The sequence below is a fragment of the Dermacentor silvarum genome, chromosome 5 (assembly GCF_013339745.2).
Source record: "Dermacentor silvarum isolate Dsil-2018 chromosome 5, BIME_Dsil_1.4, whole genome shotgun sequence".
Taxonomy (NCBI): domain Eukaryota; kingdom Metazoa; phylum Arthropoda; class Arachnida; order Ixodida; family Ixodidae; genus Dermacentor; species Dermacentor silvarum.
The window spans coordinates 9426066-9453720 of NC_051158.1; the positions used below are offsets into that span (position 1 = coordinate 9426066).

At 50.3% G+C, this 27655-nt stretch overlaps 1 protein-coding gene across 2 annotated transcripts in view; it reads left to right on the forward strand.

The window, feature by feature from the left end:
- Positions 1-27655, forward strand: part of LOC119452875 (glucose dehydrogenase [FAD, quinone]) — a 207543-nt gene that overhangs the window by 118204 nt on the left and 61684 nt on the right. For both annotated transcript variants that reach the window (XM_037714827.2, XM_049667353.1), the window contains 2 exons: positions 19442-19583; positions 25302-25453. In XM_037714827.2, the coding sequence (XP_037570755.1) occupies positions 19442-19583; positions 25302-25453 (294 nt within the window). The remainder of the gene's footprint in view (positions 1-19441; positions 19584-25301; positions 25454-27655) is intronic.

Consider the following 27655-nt stretch of genomic DNA (forward strand, 5'->3'; position numbering starts at 1 on the left):
CGAAGGGTATGTCTTCTTTCGTGAGTCTTGTTAGAGGTTCCGAAATTTTTGAGAAATTTTCTACAAATCGCCTATAGTAAGCGCATAAGCCCAAAAATCGACGCACCTCTTTCTTATCTCGTGGCTTTGGAAATCCTGCGACGGCTGCAGTATTCTCGGGGTCCGGCCCAATACCTTGTGCACTGATGACGTGACCCAAGAAACGAAGCTCTTCAAATCCAAACTGGCACTTTTCCGGTTTGATTGTCAAGCCGGCCGACTGGATAGCCTGGAGCACCGAACGTAGCCTCTCCACGTGCTGCTCGAACGTTGAAGAGAATACCACAACGTCATCCAAGTAGACTAGGCATGACTGCCATTTGAGACCTGACAGGACACTGTCCATCATGCGCTGGAAGGTCGCTGGCGCGCAACAGAGGCCGAATGGGAGTGCTTTAAACTCATAAAGTCCGGCCGGAGTAACGAATGCTGTTTTTTCACGATCTCTTTCGTCCACTTCAATTTGCCAATATCCGCTTTTTAAATCCAATGAAGAAAAATACTTTGCATCACGCAGCCGGTCCAAGGTGTCATGGATACGTGGCAAGGGGTAGACATCACGCTTGGTGACGCTGTTCAGTTTCCGGTAATCAACACAAAATCTCATTGTGTTGTCCTTTTTCCTGACAAGAACTACCGGGGACGCCCATGGGCTGTTGGACGGCTGAATGACATCATTCTGAAGCATCTCTTGCACCTTATTCTTTATGATCTCCCGTTCTTTCGGCGATACTCGGTATGGGTGTTGGTATACAGGTCTAGTTGCTTCATCTGTTATTATACGGTGTTTAACAACCTGCATTCTCCGTACTCTTGAGGAAGCAGAGAAACACTCTGCAAAAGCACCTATGAGGTCTTGTATGGTTTTCGCCTCGGCTGGCGATAGGTGTGGGCTTATTGCAACTGCTGCTGTGGCCTTATTCGTAGTTTTGGCAGGAGGTGGCTCCGACTCCAGGGTACATAAGCTTGTCACTGTAGTAAAACTGTGCAGGAAGGCGATGGCAGTGTCCTTCGCGACATGCTGAAGTTCATTTCCGAAGTTTGTCAGCAACAGATCGGCAAGCCCATCGCGTAAGCGGATAATGCCCCTAGCAATGCAAATACCTTTCTTCAGCAATAGCTCGACATTGCCGTCCGCTATACCCTCGGAGTAAACGAATGCTTGATTTCTGACGCGAACCAGTACACTGATTCGTGGTGGCACAGTTACGTCTGCGTCAAGAACTCGCAAGGCAGTGTAGTCCGGTTCCTCAGGCTCCTCCATGTCAATGGCGAGCTTCGTAGAGAAGGAAACGCTAGAATTCTGCAGGTCAATTATAGCACCGTTTGCGTGCAGAAAATCCATACCGAGTATAACGTCTCTCGAACAGTCCGGAAGTACTACGAATTCGGTAACGTAAGTTACACCTCGAATCAGAATTCTTGCAGTGCATATTCCTAGAGGATTAATGAGGTGACCCCCAGCTGTACGTACGTGCGGTCCGTTCCACGGCGTCAAAACTTTCTTTAGCTGTTTTGCGAGTGCGTAGCTTACGACTGAATAATCAGCACCCGTGTCTACTAAAGCATTCGATTCATGTACATCCACGGCAATAAGTAAGTCTGAAGGAATGTTCTGCGTACTTATCGTAGTCGTCGCTTTCTGCTTGTCGCTACGGCACTGCAACATTGACGGAGGATCTTCGCTTTGTCGAACGTCAGCGGCCTTGCCTCCCCAGGTCGCTGGCTTTAGTTTTCCGGGCGCGGGCTTTCTGAACGACGCCTTGGGGAACTTGAAAAGGGTCGTGGGCTTGGTGATCGGTAGCGGGCGGGCGCTGGTGACCGTGACTGGTGTTGGTAACTAGCAGCTGCAAGTTGACTTCGCGACAAGTAATCTTCGATATCTATGGGTCTTTCCCCATTGCGGGGGCAAGGTGCATTGACAGCGAATCCACGAAGGCCGACTCGCCGATATGGGCACCATCTGTACATGTGTCCGGCCTCTCCGCAATGGAAGCAGAGCGGCGTCCTGTCGGGTGTGCGCCACACGTCGCTTTTCCGTGGTCTGTACTCGTGGTCTGTACTCGTGGATCTTTCTCCCTGGAAAGATGCACTGCGGGGAGCCGGTGGGCGTGCACTGAGGGCTGCGAATGATGCAGTCTGCACGGCAGGCTGACGCACAGCGTCAGCGTATGTTGGTACGCGGCGTTCCTGCAGTGGTTGCCCGAGTGAAACAGGCTGCACCTCCGGTTGCGGTTCTAACATGGCATGCCTAACTTCATCCCGAATGACGGCGGCCAGCGAAGAAACAGTCGACGCGACTTGCGGTTGCTGCAGCTTCCGAAGCTCTTCTTTAACGATAGTTCGCACCAGCTCTCTCAACGCTTCGGTGTTATTGCCCATGCCTGCCGAAAGAACATCCACAGGGGCGCTGCTGACATCACGGTTGTAGTGGCGGGCGCGCTGCTGCAGGGCCTTCTCTATCGTCGTCGCCTCGGTGCGAAACTCCGCAACAGTACGTGGCGGGTTGCGAACCAACCCGGCAAATAGCTCCTCCTTCACGCCACGCATAAGATGGCGCACTTTCTTCTCCTCGGACATGTTTGCATCGGCACGTTTGAACAGATGGGACATGTCCTCGATGTACATGCCGACACTCTCGTTGGTGCGCTGGTTCCTGGCTTGCAGAGCATTCTCAGCCTTCTCTCGGCGATCGGCGCATGCAAACGCAGCAAGCAGATGTCGCCGAAACTCTTCCCACGACGTTAACACCGCTTCGTGATTCTCATACCATGTCTTTGCTGAATCCCCCAACGCGAAGTACACGTGGCGACATTTCCGTGCCGGGTTCCAGCCGTTGACATCTGCGACCCTCTCGAAGTGCTCCAACCAATCCTCGACGTCTTCGTACGGGCCGCCGTGGAACAGCTCGGGCATGCGCGGCGGGTACACGACGACCTCGGGTGATGTCGCCTGGCTAGTCATCGTCGTGGCGTCAGTGGAAGACATCGTCCGTGTGGCCGTAGCAGTGGGAAGCGGTCCGAATTCAGGCGGGTCTCCCCGAAGTCGGCGGCTGGCACGCTGGTGCACTGGAGTCACCTCTCCAGATTCCAATCGCTGAGGATCGGGGCTCCGGTCTCTGGCACCCAGGGGACTTCCAAACATACCCCGCACCTCCACCAGAATGTAACGGTATTTCGAGGAGTAAAATACAAAAACTGGTTTATTAAGGGCGAACCTGTGCCCTGCAACTAACTATGTACACGAAGAGTTTTCAAGAACGTTCCACACGAGCGTCTCTGCGCCGAACGCACTTCTTTCTCTTCCAGTGGTGGTCCGCGCCCCTGTCTCGTGCGCGTGCACGAGCGGCACACATTGCGCCACCCCACGAAACCAAGCAGGCGCGCGAGAGGTAGCAGACGCTCTTTTGACACAGTGGCTCGCTGGCTAACGTCGTAGAACACATGTTTAGGAGCAGACTTGCGGCAATATTAGGTATTGATTTCCTACAGATGTGCGGTGCCACCGTTGATTGCCGAACAGGGGAGATATTTGTGAGTGGTGACATTTCTTACGAGCTCATGCAGGATGCTCCAAACGAGGATGGCGCATTTCATGCCTGTGAGGACACTCTCGTGCCTGCTTTGTCAGCTGTGAGTGTGCCAGTGGGCTGCGCTACTACCACTCATCGGGCCTTCGACGCCACAGTAGAGCCAGCGTATTTACCGTGCATGAAGAAGAATATCTTTCTGCCACATTGTCTTGTGTCTGTTGCTCAGCGGCGCTCCAAATTATGGTTTGTCAACCCTTCAGGCGAAAACGCAGTGGTACCTGGTGGCATGAAGCTTGCTTCCTTCAAAGAGCACAGATCGACGCCAGTCGCCGTGCTCGCAGATGCTCCACATACACGAGTTGACGTCTGCTCGGAAGACTCGAAGATTCTGCCAATGATCAGCAAGTCGATCAGCATGGACGAGCGCCGTACATTAGTGAACGTCCTGACTAAACACTTAAGCATCTTCGGCTTCGCCCAGGGCGATAACGCGCCGTCCATTCCTGCGTCTCGAACCAAGCACAGAGTTAACACGGGGTCGGCGCAGCCAGTCCGACAAAAACCCCATAGTGTCACCGTCAGAGCGCCAGGTTATCGACGAACAGGTTCACGAAATGCTACAGAAAGGAGTGATTCAGGAGTCATCTAGTCCGTGGGCTGCTACAGTTATACTTGTGAAAAAGAAAGACGATACTTGGAGATTTTGTGTGGACTACCGCCGTCTCAATTCCATTACCAAGAAAGACGTTTACCCTCATCCAAGGATTGATGACGCATTGGATTGCCTTCATTCAGCATCCTACTTCTGTAGATTTGCGATCGGGGTACTGGCAAATCCCAATGCACCCGGCGGATAAAGAAAAAACGGCCTTTATAACCCCGGATGGCCTTTTTGAGTTCAACGTCATGCCGTTTGGGCTTTGCAATGCACCCGCGACTTTCGAAAGATTTATGGACACCATTCTTCGAGGCCTCAAATGGCATATTTGCATGTGTTACCTACACGACGTTGTCATCTTTGGAAGCACTTTTGAAGAGCACAACAGGCGCCTGGAAGTCGTCTTAGACTGCATCGAAAACGCCGGCCTAGTACTCAATTCTAAGAAATGTCACTTCGGTGAGCGGCAGACATTGGTGCTTGGCCATCTTGTAGACAAGGATGGTATCAGGCCTGAACCACAAAAGACAGCAGCTGTTGAAGTGTTTAAGCCTCCTCGGTCTGTTAAAGAGCTTCGTAGTTTCCTAGGCCTCTGCGCTTATTTCCGCCGATTTATACCTGCTTTTGCCGATGTCGCCTATCCCCTGACTTGGCTTCTGCATAAGGAGGCCGTTTTTGAGTGGACTCACGAGTGCGACGCATCTTTTCGTCAACTGAAGTTCTTACTGACGACGGGTCCCATCCTTCGGCATTTCGACCCAGCTGCACCAACAGAGATCCACACCGATGCGAGTGGCGTGGGGGTCGGTGGAGTCCTCGTTCAGCGATGCGGCCGGAACGAGCATGTCATTGCTTATGCGAGTCGTACGTTAAGTAAGCCTGAACGCAATTACACCGTTACGGAGCAGGAATGCCTAGCGGTCATTTTTGCTGTGCAACGTTTTCGCTCGTACGTGTATGGACGCCCATTCACAATCGTCACAGATCATCATTCGTTGTGTTGGCTTGTCAATCTTCGTGATCCTTCTGGTCGACTCGCGCGCTGGGCTCTACGTCTCCAGGAGTACAACTTCACATTTTCATATAAGAGTGGTCGCCGACACGCTGATGCTGACTGCCTTTCGCGAATGCCGCTAAACACCACTCTCTGTGATGCCGATAACTTTGATCATTTGATTGCTTCTTTGGCACCTGCATTCCCTCATAAAGAGACCTTCGAGAAGGAGCAGCGAGAAGACTTCAGCTTAGAGCCACTTTTCAACGCGCATGACTCCACAACAAGCCGAGGATATTGTGTTCGGGATGGCCTCCTCTACAAGAGGAATTTCGCAACCACTGGTGCCCGCTTCCTTCTTGTAGTTCCGGAGAAGCTACGCTCCTCTATTCTGCAGGTTATGCACGACGATCCTACCTCCGGACATCTCGGAGCAGCGCGTACATTTCATCGTGCCCAAGAACGGTTTTACTGGCCCCGAATGCATCGGTCGACTGAAATGTATGTGGCCAGTTGTGCTCAGTGTCAGGCCCACAAACACCTAACTACGACGCCAGCCGGCCTCCTACAATCACTGACGCCTCCGAGCTCTCCTTTCGAGCAAGTTGGAATTGATCTCATGGGTCCCTTTCCCCGCTCATCGAAAGGGAACCGTTGGATCATCGTATGGGCCGACCATCTGACCCGGTACTGCGAGACGGCTGCTTTGCCATCTGCCACCGCCAGCCAAGTTTCCTTTTTCCTCCCGCATTCGATCATTCTCCGTCACGGCCCTCCTCGAGTAATCATCAGTGACCGCGGCCGCCAGTTTACTGCAGATGTCGTGGAAGAGCTTCTTCGATTATGCGTTTCCAGCTTTCGCCACTCGACACCGTATCACCCATAAGAATGGATAGTTGGGCGAGTTGGTACGGTAACATATTCTTGATATAAGCGCGAAGAATGTCTTCGCGCTTATATCTTCTTCCGCCTCCGTCCGTGTCTTCTTCGCGCTTATATCAAGAATATGTTACCGTATCACCCGCAAACAAATGGGCTGACCGAGCGTACCAACTGCACACTGCTGAACATGTTGTCCATGTACGTCGCATCGGACCATAAAAACTGGGACGACATTTTGCCATTCATTACATACGCTTTTAACACAGCAAAGCACGAGACTACTGGCTACACTCCGTTTTTCCTACTCTACGCTCGTCCGCCGCGTCACACACTGGACACCATATTTTCTTTTTCCACCCACGACGATCTCACCATCGCCGAGACTTTGTGTCTCGCTGCAGAAGCTCGACGCTTGGCCCGCATACGTACTCTGGCTTCGCAAGAGCGGTCAAAAGCACGGTACGACAGGCACCCTCGGGATGCCATCTATTCTCCAGGGGATCTAGTCTGGCTATGGTGTCCGGTGCGCAAACGTGGCCTGTGTCAGAAACTTCTTGCCAACTATACTGGCCCGTACGTTATTGTTGACCAGCTCAGTGAAGTGAATTATCGACTGGCGCGTCTCACCGCAACTGGACGGCGCTCCGCCAAGACTGAGGTTGTGCATGTCGCTCGTCTCAAGCCCTTCACACCGAGAACTTAGCTGACTTGCCCGGAGGGCTTCGTCTAGGAGGGGAGGAATATTACAGTCAATGTAGCCGCGTTAGTAGAAGAGGAGGGGGGGTTAGCGGAGAAGACGAAGAAGAGAACGTTTCTTGCTCGTCCGAGGCTCGCCCTGAGGCCTGTTTAATAAACACCGTTTGTCTCGCGTCGTAACAATGTATGTATATATATATATATATATATATATATATATATATATATATATATATATATATATATTGAAAGACGGAAGACGACCAGGACAGGCAGCACTGGCAGACCCGTTTATTCCACCGGCACGGCCGAGGCTCAAACACGAAGAAGAGAAACAGGGATGATGATGGCTATATACAAATGAGAACGATGAAGTACGTGAAATGTGCTTACACTAATTTCCCCCCCCCCTCATGGAAGCGGCCATGAGGGGGGAGGCCATAAAGTGCTTCATGCGGGAGATGTGAACAATTTCTGCACTACGACGACGGCGGTCCTCGACGGAGTGAAGCGGAGTGACTAGATAGTTCACTGCGGAAGTTTGTTGTAGGACTGTGTAGGGCCCAATGTACCGGTGAAGGAATTTCTCGCAAAGTCCAGGGGTTCGAACCGGCGTCCATAGGAGGACTTGGTCTCCAGGATGGAAGGCGATGTCGCGGCGTTTACTGTCGCAGCGACGTTTTCTTTCTTCTTGGGTAGCGGCGGTGTTGCGACGAGCAATTTCACGGCAATGCGCGAGTCGAGCTGCAAACTCTTCTGGGAGGGAGGTGTTAGGCGAAGCAGGAGAGAAAAAGAATTCGGAGTCGAAGACGGAGGAGGCAAATCGTCCATACACCAGGAAGAAAGGGCTGTAACCGGTAGTTCGTTGTGTCGCAGTATTATAAGCGAATGTAACACAGGGAAGGATGTTGTCCCAGTTTGTGTGGTCAGGACGTAAGTACATAGAAATCATGTCAGAGAGCGTTCGGTGGAAGCGTTCAGTAAGGCCGTTGGTTTGCGGGTGATATGTAGAAGTCGTTTTATGCTTCGTATTAGTCTGCCGCAAGACTTCTTCGAGGACGTGGGACATGAAGGCTTTGCCATGATCGGACAAAAGAACGCGAGGAGCACCATGGCGCAAGACTATGGATTGCAGGAAAAAGTCAGCAGCCTCAGAAGCAGCACCAGATCGAAGAGGCGCAGTCTCGGCGTATCTTGTTAAGTGGTCTACCGCTGTGACGATCCAGCGGTGACCGGAGGGCGTCAACGGCAAGGGACCGTATAAGTCAATTCCAACGCACTCGAAAGGTTCGGTCGGACATTGCAGAGGCTGAAGAAAACCGGCAGGTGGGGATGTGGAGCGTTTGCGGTGCTGACACAACGCACATGAGGCAACGTATTTGGCTACCGTTGTGGACAATCCAGGCCAGAAGCAGCGGGTCTTGATGCGGTCGTAGGTCTTGAGGAAACCTAAGTGGCCGGCGGCAACGTCATCATGAAATGCTTCTAAAACTCGAAGACGAAGGCAGCGAGGTATGACTAGGACCCACTTGTTACCCGTAGGATGATAAATATAACGATGAAGCACCCCATCTTGAAGGCGAAATTGCTGAAGCTGGCGTCGCAAGCGGCTGTTGGGTGGTTTAGTTAGGCCGCGAAGGCGATCAATGAGAGTTCGACAGTAGGAGTCTGCGTGCTAAAGGGAAGCTAAATCGGAGCGTGAAGAAAGCTGAGCTTGATCCAGTGACATTAGCGTGAGCTGGTGAGCGGCAGGCGTAGCGTCAGAGTGACGTGGGAGAGACGGGGAGTGCGCACGATCGATAGAAGGCGAAAGCGGGCATCGAGACAGTGCGTCTGCATCATGATGACATTTGCCAGACCGGTACGTTATCGTGAAATCATATTCTTGTAAGCGCAGTATCGAGCGTCCCAGGCTTCCTGACATGTTCTTCATAGATGACAGCCAACACAGAGCATGATGGTCGGTTACGATGGTGAAGTGGCGACCATAGAGATACGGGCGAAACTTCTGAATGGACCAAACAATAGCCAGGCATTCCTGCTCTGTGATCGTGTAGTTCCGTTCAGATGGCGAGAGGGTCCGGCTAGCATACGCCACAACCTGCTCTTTAGACGCGGGACCCCGTTGCAGGAGCACTGCTCCGATGCCTTACGCACTTGCGTCAGTGTGGAGTATAGTGGGTGCCCTCTCATCAAAATGGCGAAGCACCGGTCCGGAAGTGAGATGTTTCTTAAGGGCTTGAAATGCCGACTCACAGTCTTCGGACCATGTGAAAGAGGCGCCGGTGACCAGGAGCTTATGTAGAGGAGCTGCTATTGTAGCAAAATTGCGTATAAAACGGCGAAAGTAGGATGCCAGGCCGAGAAAGCTGCGCAATGTTTTTTGATTTGATGGGCAAGGGAATTGAAGCACAGCAGCAATCTTCTCAGGGTCAGGTTGGACGCCGTCTTTTGAAACGACATGACCCAGCACTTTGATGCTTCTGCTGGCGAATGTGCACTTTTTAGTATTAATCTGGAGAGCAGCATCTGAAAGGCATTGGAGGACTTCGTCTAATCTCTGTAGGTGTTGGCTGAAGCTGGAAGAAAAAACAACGATGTCATCCAGATAACAGAGGCAGGTCTTCCACTTAAGGCCACGAAGAACAGTGTCGATAATACGCTCAAACGTGGCTGGAGCGTTGCACAGGCCAAATGGCATTACATTAAATTCATAAAGTCCGTCCGGTGTGGCGAAAGCGGTTTTCTCTTTGTCAGTCTCGTTCATGGGAATTTGCCAATATCCTGATCGCAGATCAAGGCTGGAAAAATATTCCGCTCCTAGTAGTGTATCTAAGGCGTCGTCTATTCGAGGCATGGGATACACATCCTTGCGTGTAATCTTATTGAGCGCTCGATAATCAACGCAAAAGCGAACGGAACCATCCTTTTTCTTCATAAGAACGACAGGAGACGCCCAGGAACTGGATGAAGGTCGTATAATATTTCGTGCTAGCATGTCATCAACTTGTTCTTCAATGATCTTCCGTTCCGACTGCGAAACACGATATGGGCGACGGCGTATAATTGCAGAACCGTCGGTTTCGATGCGGTGTGCAGCTACGGAAGTCTGGCCCAATGCGGTGGCACAGCTATCAAAGCAGGATTTGTGCTTAGCCAAAAGGGCGAGTAACGCATCCGACTGGGCAGCGGTTAGGTCAGAACCAATTAGGGCTCGGAGAGAAGAAGAATCCAAACCTGAGGTTGGTACTGGTGACGAAGAAGGGGAAAGCGCTGCGACAGAGATCAGTGGCGGGTCGGTGAAGGTTGCCACGGTCATCCCTTTGGGCAACAATACAGGATCTGGGGTTGTGTTGCAGGCGTACAGGAGAGCTCGGCCACATGAAAACCGGACGAGACAAGGGGCGACTAGAATTCCTCGTGAAGTGCAGCGTGAAGAGGGGGTAACCAGTGCGTCTCCATCGGTTAGCTGGCCGGATGTGACAGCTACAATGTGTTCGTGACCAGGGTGCAGGACGTAATCTGCAGCGACAGCCAAGTTCAAGATGGAGGGTGACGACTCCAAAATAGGTGCATCCGTGGTATCTGTGATGTGGACGACTTTCTCCCTACATGATATAACAGCGGAGGCAGAATGCAGGAAGTCCCAGCCGAGAATAAGTTCATGGATGCACGCGGGTAGCACAATCATCTCAATGTGGTGACGAATGCCGTCGATCAAAACACGAGCCTTACATTGTCCGTCGGGGTGAATGGGTACGTTATTAGCGCCGCGTAAAACGGGTCCAAGATAAGGCGTTCTGACTTTACGGAGCCGTGAGCACAAATCACTACGCAGAACGGAAACAGCGGCACCAGTATCGACGAGAGCTTGCACAGGAACACCTTCGAGAGTTACAGATAGCATATTGGCCGGGCGACAAGGAGGTATTTCCGAAGTTCGACAGGACGCAGTTTTCCCTCCAAAAACTGCAATCCTTAGTTTTCCGAGTGTTGGTCAGCAAGGCGGGAGATGGGGCGAAGCGGTGATGCAGAGCGGCGGTAGGGAGAAGGAGAACGTCGTCTAGCCGAACGGGAGCCCTGAGGCAGACGTGGAGACGCTGGAGGAGATGGAGAACGACGCTGCGTAAAAGCGGACGGGGCCTGGGTAGTAAGCGTCGTGTCGGCGGTTCTCGTCTCGCTCGAAACGGCATAGCCTCGGCTTACATGCAGCTGGCGGCGACGGCAGTAACGCGATATGTGGCCCCGTATACCGCAGTAAAAGCAGACCGGACGAGGTGGACGCCACGGAGTATACGAAGGTGCAGCAGGTGCTCGGGCGCCCATAGAGGCCAAATGGCCGCAGGTGAGGTCAGGAGGCCCAGAAGGGACAGTAGCAGGTGGCATTGCAGCGACTTCCGCGTATGTGGGCATCGGGAACGCTGCTGGGGCAACAGACATTGTTGGTGTCGTCATGGCTGCCAACTCCTCCTTCACAAGGTTGCGCAAGTCGAACGTTGGCGATGGGGCGGGAACAACAGTGGATCGCTGCTGTTGCTGCTCCTGAAGTTCTTCGCGAATAATAGAGCGGATAAGAGCACGTAAATCAGAATGAGGTGGCATTGGAAGGTCGCTGTCACGGTGAAGACGGAGGGCCTGAAGCTCGTCCAAGCGCTGGCACGTCGATGTAATATCTTGAACCGAGGTAGGATTTTGGACAGCTAAGGTGTTGAATGCGATGGAACCAATGCCTTTAAGAATATGGCGAATGCGTTCGGCTTCCGTCATTCCAACGTTGGCGCGGCGGCATAGAGCCAGGACATCTTCGATGTACGATGTATATGACTCTTGCGGAAGTTGAACACGCGCAGCGAGCTTCTGTTTGGCGACTTCCGAACGGCCAGATGAAGACGCGAAAATTTGCCGCAAGCTGGTAGTAAACGCTGACCAGTCGGTGAAGTCAGTTTCGTGGTTAAAATACCACGTCTTCGCAACGTGGGTCAGATAGAACGCGGCGGTAGTCAACTTCTGTCTATCGGTCCACCCATAGGCCGAACTCACGCGGTTGTAGTTGTCGAGCCAGTCGTCGACGTCTTCCCCGCGGAGACCCGCAAAGACTGGTGGATCACGATGAGGGGTGGTAATGGTGCACGATGTCAGTGCAGCCGATGTCGTAGGAGCAGGAGCGTCAGGGGTAGCGATAGTGCCGGCGGCCGACGCAGGGGTGGTCATAGCTGTGGGGTTGGCCGGGCGCAGGCGGCGACCGGAACGTAGCTCCAGGTAGGGCAGGAACGCAGGAGGACGTCGGGATCTTGACGCGCCTCCACCACTTTGAAAGACGGAAGACGACCAGGACAGGCAGCACTGGCAGACCCGTTTATTCCACCGGCACGGCCGAGGCTCAAACACGAAGAAGAGAAACAGGGATGATGATGGCTATATACAAATGAGAACGATGAAGTACGTGAAATGTGCTTACAATATATATATTGTGAGACGACGCCCGGGACGAAGGCAGAGCTCTTATATTGTAACACAGCGCGAGACACCAACCCGACAAAATGATGATGATTATGAGGATGGGTATATACACATGAAGACGATGATGAACTGCACAGTTAGCGCTCACACTAACTTTCCCCCTGACGAAAGCGGCCGGTAAGGCAGCGAGTCAGAAACGGTCGGAACGCCGAAGATACGGCTTCAGGCGAGAGGCGTGAACAATTTTAGTTCTGCGGCAACGGCGGTCAGTAACCGAGGTAACAGGAGCTACGCGACAGTTCACGGCAGATGTTCTTTCAAGCACGGTATATGGGCCGCGATACCTATGAAGAAATTTTTCACAGAGCCCTGGCACTCGAACAGGTGTCCACAGGAGCACTCCGTCGCCTGGGCGGAACGAAATGACACGACGGGTCGCACCCCAACGGACTTTCCTCTTGTCCTGAATGGTCGCGGTGTGGGCGCGCGCAATTTCGCGGCAGTGGGCGACGTGGGCGGCGAACTTCTCTGGCAGAGATGTGGATGGAACAGAAGGCGTAGAGAGAAAGGTGGTGTCCAAAACAAAAGACGGTGCACGGCCGTACACGAGGAAAAAGGGGCTGTAGTTTGTTGTGCGTTGAACGGCAGTATTATATGCAAACGTGACAAAAGGAAGTATAGCGTCCCAGTTTGTGTGGTCGGGTTTCACATTCATGGAGATCGTGTCGGACAGAGTTCGATGGAAACGCTCGGTAAGACCATTGGTCTGGGGATGGCACGCAGATGTGGTCTTATGGATGGTGTTTGAGGTTTGCAGGACTTCAGCAAGAACATGGGAAAGAAATGTTTTGCCATGGTCACTTAGAAGAACACGAGGCGCACCGTGGCGCAAGATAATGGCTTGCAGGACAAACTCGGCGACCTCAGAGGCCGCACCAGAAGGAAGAGCTGCCGTCTCAGCGTAGCGAGTGAGATGGTCCACGGCGGTGACAATCCAGCGGTGACCCGCGGGTGTAAGCGGAAGGGGTCCGTATAAGTCGATGCCCACGAATTCAAAGGGAACGGACGGGCACGGCAATGGTTGTAAAGGGCCGGCGGGAAGAGAGGTCGAACGTTTTTGATGTTGGCATGATGCACACGAACTGACGTACTTGGCACACTAGTGGACAGGCTAGGCCAGAAACAGCGAGTCTTAATGCGGTCGTGGGTTTTATGAAATCCTAAGTGACCAGCCGTTGCGTCATCGTGAAAAGCTTGTAAAATTTGTAGTCGAAGTGAGCGAGCGACGACTGGGACCCATCGGTGTCCGGTAGGGTGGTAAACTTGCCGCAATAATAAGCCATCATGAAGTTTAAACCGTGCCAGTTGTTGTTTTAAGCGGCTGTTGGGAGGACGGGATAAGCCAGTGAGCCGGTCGATAATTGTGCGGCAGTACGTATCTGCACGTTGGAGGGAGGCGAGGTCTTCTGAGGACAGAATGTCGACCGAGGTCACAAACCGTACCGGGGCCATGGTTGAAGTCGGTTGGCTGGGCGGTGCCGAACGGAGGGAAGGTGAGACATGGGCATTTGGCGACAGCGGGCAACGAGATAAAGCGTCAGCATGTTGATGTTGCCTGCGAGACCTATATGTGACAGTGTAGTCGTACTCCTGCAAACGCAGAACCCAACGGCCGAGGCGTCCGGACAACTTCTTCAGGGAGGGCAACCAACACAGAGCATAGTGGTCAGTCACAATTGTGAATTGCCGGCAATATCAATAGGGGCGAAACTTTTGTATGGACCATACGATGGCGAGGCATTGTTGTTCGGTGATAGTATACGAGTAGTTTCGCTCAGCAGGAGAAAGAGTACGACTCGCGCGGGCCACGACTTGCTCTTCTGACGCGTGGTTCCGCTGCAGCAGGACAGCTCCTATTCCATGCCCACTTGCGTCAGTGTGGAGGATAGTAGAGGCAGTGGGATCAAAGTGACGAAGCACTGGTCCTGATGTGAGGCATCGCTTGAGGGTCTGAAAGGTGGCTTCACATTCATCCGTCCAGGTAAGGGGTGTGGTCGTGGTCAGGAGTTTATGAAGAGGAGCTGCGATAGTCGCGAAGCCACGGACAAAGCGGCGAAAGTACGACGCTAATCCGAGAAAGCTGCGAAGGTCTTTAGGTATGGTTGGTGTTGGGAAATGCTGTACAGCAGCGACCTTGTCGGGATCTGGCTCAATGCCGTGCTTGCTGACCACGTGACCTAATACTTTGATGCTGCGGCTCGCAAATCGACACTTCTTAGTATTGAGCTGGAGACCGGCCTTGGCTAGACACGTGAGAACGTCGTCTAAACGTTCTAGGTACTGGGATAAGCTGGACGAAAAGATGACAATGTCATCCAGGTAACATAGGCAGGTTTTCCATTTGAGGCCGCGTAGTACGGTATCGATCATTCGTTCAAATGTGGCTGGCGCATTGCACAGACCAAAAGGCATTACGTTGAATTCGAAAAGGCCATCAGGTGTTGCAAACGCCGTCTTCTCTTTGTCGGGCTCATGCATCGGGATCTGCCAATATCCAGAATGCAAGTCGAGGCTCGAAAAGTATTCGGCACCTTGTAAGGTATCCAAAGCATCGTAAATACGAGGCAAAGGATATACATCCTTACGGGTAATTTTGTTTAGTGCCCTATAATCGACGCAACAGCGTACCGAACCGTCCTTTTTTTTAAAACTAGGACTACAGGAGACGACCAAGGACTTGCTGAAGGCCTTATAACGTTCCGGGCGAGCATGTCGTTGACTTGGTCTTCTATAACTTTCCGTTGAGCAGACAATACACGGTAAGGGCGGCGACGAATGACGCGGGATCCGTCGGTTTCGATCGATGTGATGAGCGGCCACGGTTGTTATCCGAACACATGTCAAAGCAAGGTTGGTGTTTCCTTAAGATGGTCAGCAAGGCATCAGTCTTAGTTGGGCTCACATCTGAACTCACAGTGGCCCTGAGAGCACTGGGTGGACCGTCCGTGGGCGTACACTCGGCGAAGGAGGAAACAGGCGAAGCAGTGACGACACATACTGGTGCTGCGTCGATAAGCATGCAACAGTGGACCCTTCCGGCAGCAGAAGTGGCTCTGATGTCGTTTTGTAGGCGGTCAGACTGGCGCAGCCGCGTGAGAAACGCACTAGACAAGAAGCGATGGCGATTCCCCGAAAAATGCAGCGCTGAGAAGGGGAAACCACTGCGTCGCCGTCGATATTTTCGCTAGATCTAATGGTAAGAATGCGGGCTTGGCCGGGTGGAAGAACAAAATCTGCCGCTGTGACAAGATGGGGCGGCGAGCAATCGGCAGCATCAGAGAGCTCGGTGTCCGTAATATGTATAAGTGGTTGTCCGCACGAAATGACAGCACATGCAGCTGACAAGAAATCCCAGTCTAAGATGATCGGATGAGCGCACGACGAAAGCACAGTAAACTGTATATGATGGCGAATTCCGTCGATGAGGACACGAGCAGTACACTGTCCGGTGGGGTAAATCGGACTGTCATTGGCACCACATAAGACCGTACCAACATACGGAGTTTGCACTTTTCGTAGACAGAAGCATAGTTCGCAATGAATAACAGATGGCGGCGCCAGTGTCAATAAGAGCGTCGACAGAAACACCTTCCACAGAAACAGCGGGTAAATTAGTCGGGCGAGCAGGAGGAATTCGGACAGTTCGCAAACAAGCAGTTTCTCCTCCAAAAACTGCAGCGTCTAGTTTTCCGGATGGTTGTCGAAAGAAGTGAAGGCAGGACGCAGGGGCGATGAAGTACGGCGGAACGGAGACGGGGAACGACGACGGGGTGAGCGAGAAGACTGGGACATTTTTTGGGACAATGGAAGTGAGGGCGAGCGACGTGACGAGGATATCACTGGATAACACTCCCAGGTTTAGTTCTAGCTGTAAAACATAAGTACCCCAGAAAGCGGATGGGAAAACGGCTCCGCGGTAGCTCAATGGTGAGAGCATCGCACGCGTAATGCGAAGACGTGGGTTCGTTCCCCACCTGCGGACGGTTGTTGTTTCACCCGTTTTCATTTCCATTAATTTATTACTTCTTTATTTCAATCAGTAAGTACAAGTAATTTCCCCTATGTTGTTCTTGGTGTTATTGTTTGTTGGCTTCTTATGATATATATATATATATATATATATATATATATATATATATATATATATTTGCGTTAAATGACTAGCTTGCCAGAGGCGGGGATGAACGTGTGAGAGTCTCAATTTATTTGCTACTGCTCAGAACAAGTTTTTGGCAATGTATCTCACTATGGTGTTAGGTCACAGAAGGCTTGGCTCACACAACCACCTCGACGATTTTACGTGCTAGGTGATTCGCGTGAAGACAGTCAAACTAGAACAGGTGTTTGAGCCAAGCTTCTGTGACTTTGCCAATGAAGAGCGGTGGCAGGTAAATTAGGTATGTGATCTCACCTTCGTCTGCGCAGCTGACAAGTTACTGTTCTGGCATGCGTATCATTGTGGTTCATATATACTAGCGGCTTTTTAAGGCGAAAGCCTTAAGTGGCTCATACCCCCAATGACCTTGAAAAAAAAACACGTCGTCCGGTCCAGTGGTACAAAAATTGCCATGATCAGCAATGGCTCATACCCCCCTAAGCAAGCAAAAATGCAATGGCTCATCCCTCTCATAATGCAGAGGCTACAAGCACTCTGCAAAGTGAAGCGAACAGTGCATACATTCATTGGAATCACGCATACAACGCACAGATACGCGGCGTCTAGTCGAGTGATATATATATATATATATATATATATATATATATATATATATATATATCAAGGAGTACAGGAGGCATACATGAATATCTTGGCAAATATCTACAAGGATTGCACAGCAACCTTAGTTCTCCACAAGAAAAGTAGAAAGGCACCTGTCAAGAAAGGGGCCAGGCAAGGAGACACAATCTCTCCAATGCTATTGACTGCATGCTTAGAAGAAGTATTCAAGCTCTTAGACTGGGAAGGCTTAGGAGTGAGGATCAACGGCGAATATCTCAGCAACCTTCGGTTTTCAAATGACATTGTCCTATTCAGCAACAATGGGGACGAATTACAGCAATTGATTGAGGCCCTTAACCGAGAAAGTGTAAGAGTGGGGCTGAAGATTAATATGCAGAAGACAAACATAATGTTCAATAACCTGGCAAGGGAACAAGAATTCAGGATCGCCAGTCAGCCTCCAGAGTCTGTAAAGGAGTACATTTATCTAGGTCAATTACTCACAGGGGACCCAGATCATGAGAAAGAAATTTACAGAAGGATAATATTGGGTTGGAATGCATACGGCAGGCATTGCAAAATCCTGACTGGGAGCTTACCACTGTCGTTGAAAAGAAAAGTGTACAATCATTGCATTCTACCGGCGCTAACATATAGGGTAGAAACTTGGAGGTTAACAAAGAAGCTCGAGAACAAATTAAGGACCGCACAAAGAACGATGGAACGAAAAATGTTAGCCCTAACGTTAAGAGACAGGAAGAGAGTGGTGTGGATCAGACAGCACACAGGGATAACCGATATTCTAGTTGACATTAGGAGGAAGAAATGGAGCTGGGCAGGCCATGTAATGCGCAGATGGATAACCGCTGGACCATTAGAGTTACAGAATGGATACCAAGAGGGGGGAAACGCAGTCGAGGACGGCAGAAAACTAGGTGGGGTGATGAAGTCAGGAAACTTTCAGGCGCAAGTTGGAATCAGCTAGGACAAGCCAGGGGTAATTGGAGATCACAGGGAGAGGCCTTCGTCCAGCAGTGGACATAAATATAGGCTAATGATGATGATGGTGATGATTTCTGAAATAGCCTTTTGTCACTTCAAATGTCTTTCTCCACTTCGACAAAAAGTGGTTCAGGGACCCTTTAAAGTTGAAGAGAAACGTCATTAGCGCGAGTATGACCCCGCTATACGAGCACGCGAAGCCGCAGCTAAGCGTCGAAAACGACCCGAAGACGCCGAACTGCGAAAGCAGCAACGCGACGATGCGAGATGGCGCATTACCAAGTGTGAGACAGGCTTTCACCTTCACGTGTTAGAGGAGTGTAAAATGCTGCCGAACTTTTTTTATCGGAAACTTTTAAGAAGAAGTAGGGCTGAAGTAGGGGACAATTGGTTACACGTTGCCTTCGATGAACGCGCCCTTTTTCGCAGGAATAACTTAAAGCGGGAACTGCATGATGTTAGTTTCATCCCGTTTTAAAGTTACGAGGTTCCTGTGACTTGTACAATCTTGCAGAATCACAGTTTAATTTTCAGCGAAGCTGTTTCTTTGGAGCAGTTGCAATAAGAATTTTGATTGCTTGTCAATAAATCACACTCATTAAAGCGTTGTCCGCATATAACTGGGCCGTTTGAAACCTTGCTCGCATGCAACGCTTTCGATCACTTGGTAATTTTTTTTACAAAGGCAGTAATTTATCCACGCACATAGACCGGCAAAATAAAGGAAACTCACTCAGGCCCACTCAGAAAATACTTTTTGTTTTGAGACGATGAACACACAAGGCATACTCTATACAAAATACATTTGTTTAGTTCACGGAAAGCTCCACGAAAACCTACTATGAACCTCGCATAACGCATAAAAAGAGAGGAAGAATGAGAGTTCAGTAAATAATCGCGACGCTTTTAATTAGGCCAGACACGTTCAAGTCTCGCCACAGATTACACTTCCAATGGCCCCCGTTTTCATCAAATCTAAACTTGGTGTAGAGTTGTCTCAGGGCATTGGGAAATTCGGCTGATAACGGCTGAAGCATTGCAAAGGCTGTATTTGGTCCACACAGATTTAAGAGGAAGCTTTACTGCGGAAGTTTCAATCGAAACCCACAGGGACTGAGAAATCGTTTTTCTAGGCAAGCACGGCGCCTATTGTTGATTTGGATTCCTGCTCTTAAAAATAATAATTAACGTCAAGTGCCTGTAGGATCGTGTCAGTTGTGTCGAACGATGAACGAAGCAGCGCCGTGGTTGCTTTTTTGATCATTCATGTGTTTGTTGTCCTTTTCACGCTCTTTGTGTGCCTGTAACATGACGTGGATTGGCCGGTAAAAATGGCACATTTAAATAAAAATATTTCACCGTTAACCGTTCTCGTTATAAATTCACCGTTCTTGTCAGATACCCGTCGTGGCTGACCTTCCTGTAGGCCGAGGTCTTCAGGACCACGTGGTCTTCACGGGTCTCGTGGTCACCACACCAAAGGACGAAGTTGGCATCTTCAACATCTCGGCCATACAACAGTATGCTTACAATAGGACTGGTATGCATGCTTATTACGTTTGCTGCCGCTAACACCTTCAGCACATTAAGTTGCCTCTATGCACTCAGACATCCAGAATTCGACTTCATATACGGCACACAAGTGTGCTGCAACTGAGAAACGTGCAAGGGGATTTCATTTTAACACCTTTGTTGTCTCATGGATTACTTTGTCGCATGAAAGAATGTATGAATGACATATTTGCAAGGGCTGGCGCTTTGGCCTATGTTGGGCCGGAGCTAGGGAAATTCAGGTGCAGAATTTGGTGGAAAGGGAGGGGCAAATAGATGTTGGTAAGTCAGCTGTTCAAGTGAGCCACACAGTCTGAGCAGCAAACCAGAGTCGTCCGCGAAGGGCAGAAGCGAATCGTACACGGCACGCTTAACGAGCTCGTCCGCTGGTCGGATCCAGAACTCGTGGTCCGGAAAAACAAAATTATGATTTGCCTGCATTTATAGCATCTGTGGATCTCATCTCTTGCTTAAAAAAAGGTGTTATGAAGTTTTTTGCTGCCGACAAAGCGCCCCTTGTCTAGTACTTACGTTCGAAATATGTTCACTAGTATCAATGTACCAAATTTTGTTGACGTCCCGTTGCTTCACTTATTCAACGTTAAGTGCTTCTAGGTACCATCGGCGCCCCGTTATTACAGATTTTCTCCCGCTAAAACTACAACAAACTGAGCGTCCAGCACCATGTAAAGTACTTTATTATATTCTTGAATATCACTCTTGATTATGCCTGTTCTGTTGGCTGTCACACTTGCACTGTTTTCCCGATAATGTGGGCACTCATCAAGACTTGTGTTAATAAATACCATTAATCTATTACATGTACTTTACTAGAGAGAAGTGAACTATTTATTGGCATAATTTGCCTTAGCTGAGCTTCAGAGTTACTGGACAAATTATATATATACATACATAGTAGTAACTGGAATATTCAATGGGCGAAGCGTATTTAGAAAAATGAGAGGCACAACTTCGCGGTTATCTTAGGTTTATTTAGTCAACAGTTTCGGTCGGTGGACTGAAACTGTTGGGTAAATAAACCTAAGGCACCTCGAAGTTGTACGACGATATATCAAACAATTTACTGAATTCGAATACCTCAAATGGGAAAAGCTATGCTCTTTGAAAGCAATCCTTAATATTTGAAACAATAAACAGCTTCAGCCAACTATATCTTTTCAATGCTGCTAAATAAAGAAAAAAAGTTACACCATCTTCTCGTAGGGGAACCCTGAGTAGTATGCGAAGCAGCCATGGGATCCGACTCAAGTTCCCATTAGTTTTCAGTTCGTCGTTTCCGTTAGGTTGAGGATTCCTTTCGGCTTAGCGAGCCCGAAGTTCGGAATCGGCCTGTCGCCGCTGCCGTTTCGTGGCAGCGGCTCGAGCCCTCTTCTCCGCGGCGCTGTCCACGGCGCTGACACTGGCGTTGACGCTGGCGCTGTCCGTGGCACTCATCGCGGCGTTGCGGGAGGAGAATGAGAGGAGCGGAGCGCGCGCGCGCGCGTCATTATACCGCGAGCTACAGTGCAGCCCCCCAGCGGAGTATGCAGCGCCTACCGTCGCGCCTCTAACCTAAGCTGCTTCGCATTATCGCGCGCGGAAAGCAGGTGTTGCCATTCGTTGCGCAATCCGGAGAGGAGAGGAGCGTCGCAGAGGAGAGGAGGAATGCCGAGAGGAGGCGAGATGAAACAAGGAGAGGAGGGGGAGGAGGATGCGCATGCGCAGTGCGGGTGTGGACACCGCACGGCGGATGGATGGAGGGACGGACAAAGCCCCCGCCATAACTGTTTCGCATCTAAAAAGAAACGATTACGGCAGAACTCATCTAACGATTGCTGTCGACGGTAATGCGAATGACATAAGCGCGATATAGCGACAGACCGTATTCCTGGAGTGACGTTTATTTGAGACGTGTCGTGGTAATTCTGAGGCTTTCGGTGCTTCGGCTATATGCCACATAATCCGATATCGTCCCACTTTGCTCGAACAAACTCCTCGCCCTTTCAACGCTTGAAGAGTTGTCGAGCGACATGTTCTCCAGTTCCATCGCCACTAACCCCTGCCGAACACTCTGAGCTTCTTCAGCTTCTACACCACTTTAGAAATTCCTTTGATGTTTCTCAGCCGCAACTGGGCCGAACCTCGGAAGTGCAGCACTACATTGATACCTGCTTACACCAGCCGTTGCGTCAACGAGCGTACCGCGTCTCTGCCGACGAGCGTCGCGTCATCAACGACCAAGTCGACAATATGCTACGCCGTGGCGTTATTCAACCATCCCACAGTCCCTGGGCATCTGCTGTCGTTCTCGTTCGCAAGAAGGACGGGTCTATTCGCTTTTGGGTTGACTACCGTCGATTAAATAAGGTCACGCGCGAGGACGTCTATTCGTTGCCGCGCATCGACGACGCCCTTGACAGCCTTCAGGGCGCGGAATTCTTTTTGTCCCTAGACTTGCGTTCTGGCTACTGGCAGGTTCCCATGGCTGAAGCCGATAGCCAGAAAACGGCATTTCTTACACCTGACGGCCTATACGAGTTCAACGTGATGCCCTTTGAACTTTGCAACGCGCCTGCGACGTTTGAACGACTCATGGACAATACACTGCGTGGCCTCAAGTGGTCTATGTGTCTTTGTTACTTCGACGATGTCGTAGTTTTCTCGCCTGACTTTCCGACCCACCTACTTCGCCTTAGACATGTTTTGACGTGTCTCACCAACGCTGGCCTGCAACTGAACCTCAAGAAGTGCCGCTTCGCCGCGCGGGAGCTGCCCATCTTAGGCCACACCGTGTCCAAGCACGGCGTTCTACCGGACCCTGCGAAACTTCGTGCAGTCGCTCAGTTCCCGAAGCCTACTAACGTCAAAGAACTTCGCAGTTTTGTGGACCTGTGCTCATATTTCCGGCGCTTTGTGCGCAATTTCGCATCGATCATGTCGCCCTTGACCCAGCTCCTACGTGGTGGCGCGGACCTCTCCTCCTGGCCCCCTGCATGCGACGCCGTGTTTGCTACGCTGCGTCGTCTTCTTACCTCTCCACCTATTCTTTGCCATTTCGACCCGACAGCTGCGACTGAGGTACATACAGACGCCAGCGCAATGCAAGCCCGGCTACTTATGCGTGGTCACTTATGCGAGTCGTACGCTGACAAAAGCAGAGGCCGGTTACAGCGTGACTGAAAAAGAGTGCTTGACTCTAGTATGGGCGCTTGGCAAGTTCCGCCCATACTTATACCGCCGCCCATTTGATATAGTAACGGATGACCACGCGCTTTGCTGGCTCGCCACGTTGAAATATCCCTCTGGCTGCTTAGCACGCTGGGCACTCCGAATCCAGGAGTATACGATACGAGCACGATAGCGTCGTATACAGCTACGGACGCAAGCACACTGACGCTGACGCCCTTTCCCGTTCACCTCTACCTCCAGACTCGGCCTGCGGAACCACTTGCGCTCACCCCTTGTCATCTTTTGACCTTGACTCGATTGGCACCGAACAACGCCGTGACCCATAGATCGCTTCTCTTTTCGCCTATCTTTCTGGATCATCGACCACCCCTGTATCCCGATCCCTCTGACGCCAAGCTGTTGATTTCGCCATTCGTGATCAGCTGCTTCACCGACGAAACTACGCTCCCGAAGGTCGTAGATGGCTACCAGTAATTCCCCGCAGCTTAAGATCCCAAATCTGTGCCTCTTTTCACGACGATTCGCAATGTGGTCACGCCGGAGTATTTAAGACTTACGAACGTATTAGCCATCGCTGCTACTGGCGGGGAATGTACACTTTTGTACGAAAGTTTGTTCAGTGCTGCCCTTACTGTCAGCGTCACAAATTACCACCTTTGCGTGCGTCCGGCGCCTTGCAGCTGCTTCCGTGCCCTACCAAACCCTTCGATCGCGTCGGCATTGACATCTACGGCCCGCTTCCCATGACACCGGATGGCAATCGTTGGATCATAGTTGCTGGGGACCATTTGACACGCTACGCCGAAACTGCTGCTCTACCGAATTCTACAGCGCGGGATATAGCCTCTTTCGTCTTGCATCGCTTCATCCTTCGACATGGCGCACCTCGAGAATTCCTCAGTTATATTGGTCGCGCCTTCCTCTCCGAAGTGGTCGAAGCTCTGCTTTCGGAATGCCACATTATCATCTAATAAGGGCGGCTTACCATCCGCAATCTAACGGGCTCACCGAATGGTTTAACCGCACTCTCGGTGATATGCTTGCGATGTACGTTACATCTGATCATGGGAACTGGGACCGCGTACTTCCTTTTGTAACGTTCGCATACAACACCGCGATACAAGCTACTACGGTATTTTCACCTTTATTCCTTCTATATGGATGGGAGCCATTGCATACCATCGACACTTTCGTTCCATACCGTCCTGACACTTCCGAGTGCCCACCTGTGTACGAAGCTGCCCGACAAACCGAAGAGTGCCGCCAGCTCGCGCGCACCTTTACGTCATAAGAACAACAGCGCCAGAAGGAAGGCCGTGCCGACTCCCTGCTGAGTCCCACGTATGCCCCAGGGTCTCTTGTATGGCTGGCTGTTCCTTGCCAAACTCCTGGCCTTTCCTCAAAACTCGTTTCAAAGTACGAAGGGCCTTACCGCGTCTTGGAGCGAACGTCCCCGGTGAATTTTCTCATCGAGCCACTTTCTCCATCTGGCGACATTCTCCGGCGTGGACGTGACCTCGTCCACGTGGCGCGACTCAAGCCCTACCATGACCCTCTGCCTACAACCTTTTAGGCCGTCAGGATGGCTCTTTTTCTACGGGGGTGATTGTGAAGAAGAAGACGCGCTTCCATCCAGCGGCATCGCCAACGCTCGGCCCGCTCCGCTCGCGCTGTTGGTCGCTGGTGTCTTTGGAGACGGTGCTCCACGCTGCCTCGCCGTTCTTGGAACTCGTAGCGTCCTTGAAGGACACCGCCAATATACCTCTTCTCAGAATATACTTATTGGACTGCAATGTGCGACCCTTGACGATTGCCTGTTTCCAAGGGGGTGCGCTGCTCGACATGACCAGGCCCATCGAGCCCTGCTAACATTTCTAAAGGATACTGACTTGGCCTGCCGTTTATAGACATTATTTGTGTTTCTGTTTTGTTCTGTGTGAGTCTCCGCCATTTCTTTATTTCCTCTTTTCTTTCCTCCTATTTTTATTTCCTCTATTCCCTCCTCCTGAAAGAGTAGGCAGGTGTTGTGCCCCTCTTGGTGGCAGTTAGGTTGCTCCCTTCCTATTTCCTTCTTGTCTTTGTATGCATATGTGTACATACCAAATAATAATAATAATACATATAGCGAAGTGGAAAGGGCAACGTGGGTGGGAAAAATTGAGGCAAGAAAAACTTTGTCAATGCGCACTGGGTGCGTGCGCGTACATGACGCAACAGATGAATACCAAAGAAAGAAAGAAAGAAAGAAAGAAGAAAGAAAGAAAGAAAGAAAGAAAGAAAGAAAGAAAGAAAGAAAGAAAGAAAGAAAGAAAGAAAGAAAGAAAGAAAGAAATAGGGTGTGTTAAACTGGAGGTGAACATTGTGACTATGAGACTACGGTGTGCTTATTAGTATTATTGGCCACGCGATGCTACGTCAAAATTTCGCGGGCCATTTTGTACTGAATAAGATGACTATTATCAGCCGTAAGAACGCTCCGGATTCCGTCGGTTCCTGCCGTATCGCGTAAATATCGCAGGTGTTCTGGCCATTCCTGGCGGTACGGAGGTGATCTTATTCACAAGCAGCCAGTATAGGAGGGGCGCGGACGACTTCCCGGACATACAGACTGTACTCACGGACCTGTTTCCGGGTGACATGACGCCGAAGCCGCCGCAAGTCTCTCAGGAAGTGAGTCTCAGGCTTCCAAATGATCAAACTTGGAATATTTGTTTAAGTGCTTTCTTATAGTCGCATCTAGCTGAATGTACCTCCCAGGCAGATGATCATTAAGTGTCCTCCGGCAGCACCTTGCAGTCTGGGAGGCCAACTTACGAATGAGCAGGTTTATAAAAACAAGCAGGATACATTTTCTAGCGGTGGCGGATTATCAACTCGCTCGCTTCGCGACCTAGAACGGGACCTCCATTTTAACTATCTCATGCCAAGTTCTACCAAACAGTTTTCGTGCACGCAAGCTCATTTTTAGGTGGGCGGAGCCACCAACAGTCGCCACTGTGACCGTCATTTTGCTTACTTTATGCAGTGTTCTTTTTTCTTTAGCTGCACCAAATTTTAAAAAAATTGCCTCTGGCAGACAGCGCAATTCTAACCCTTGATCAAAATTATTCGATGAGACGGCCATTACTCCTACGAGAAATCAAAGTGCTTAATTGAATAAATAACATAATTACGGTAATCAACTTATTAATTACATCATGGTACATACTTCAATCTAAGAATTGTAGCTAGTCAGTATGCAAGGCACATAATGTTAAACGAACTCTGAGGATCTATGACACCCGTTTCAAGATATGCGCCGTCAAACTTGAAGTAAAAGTGCATTGTTGTTCAATTTACTTCTTTAAGAATACGCTGTTTTATGCATTAAAGCACAAAAGTAACTGGAACGCCAAGGAAGTGCGTTAGACACTTTGACGTTTTATTTGCGTTGTTGCTTTGGCAATTTGGTGGTGGTGTCGCTGTGCCTATAAGCGCTCTGTCCCCAGTGCATCACCTTTTTTTCTCGCAATGCAGCTTTCACTGTTACATTCACAATCTTGCGCATGCATTCTTGCTGACATGACCAACCACTAAAAACACTGTGCGCATAGACAAGCTTCGAATACTGAGTGATTTCGTAGTTAATCCAAGGGCGGATCTCCTTGCCATCTTTTTTTTTTTTTTGGGGGGGGGGGGGTTCCGCAAATAACCACACCTCTGTAAACAAATCGTCATGATTTCTCAGTTGGATCCCTCAGTGCCTATTCTATCAACAACATCTTGCAGACAACTATGTGAACAGCTTGAAAACAATTTATTCACACCGGTGGGCATGGTCAAGCCTTGTAAAAGCACTAATAACTAAAACAAAAATTTTATACAGGAATCTGGATAATGTCGGCTACAAATATGAACACAAGAAAGGCGTTAGGAAAATTATTGACCCTTTTCGCGTAGCAGTTTGCTCTAGAGGAACGTGATGGCGCTTTCGGCCGCGCGCCATACGTTGCCTCAGAGAATGCGCACGAATACGAAACCATTACTGCTTCTGCCCTGCTACTGTGCGATAAGCTGTCGAAAATGCAACTGGGTGTGCGCTAATGCACTGTGCCCAATTCATACTGAAAAATATGTAACGATAAAGGGAAGACGTGTGCGCGCTAGTTCGCTGCAAAAATAATGATTCACATATTAATGAATGAATCAACATGTGTCGCCGCTGTAACTTAAGGACTGCCCGTGTTGCCACCCTTCGCGATGCACGGCTTTCCTCAAGGATAAAAAAATATAATTCATTCGCCTGCGCTGTATAGCTAACCTCCAAAGAAAGGACTTCGACTCCGGAACGTCGGCACTTGGGAGTGAGTACCGCTCGTTACAAAATGAAGTAGTGCCACTTACTGGCATAGTAAGTTTCCCGCACGTTATCTACACACATCCACCCTTACTCACACGAAAACTTACACCCACCCTATCGCCAACGTGTGAGTGAATAGGCGCACACTTGAATCAATGTGCCGAAGCATGAGTGACGGCGACTGCACCGACAAGACACGAATATGTTGGAAGCTGAATGTTTCGTGACGGTCCGCAGAGTAAGCGAGGGACTAGCGATAATACGTCTTTGCTACGAGAATAGTCCCTTGGGACCATGCTACGAGGTACCGCAAAGTACAGAACATTTAAATTCCAAGCCTTTGTGCGCAGCAAAAACAAATTTATCGCAGCAGAGCACACCCGCGAGTGATTACGCTGAAAATAAACAATCAGATAGTGGTCGCACCGAGGAACCTTACTGAGTCAGAAATATGGCAAGCCGCTGGTTCAAAATGTTTGCCAAATAAAGAACGCAGAGCACACTGATCCCGATTTAATTCATAAGCGGAAAGT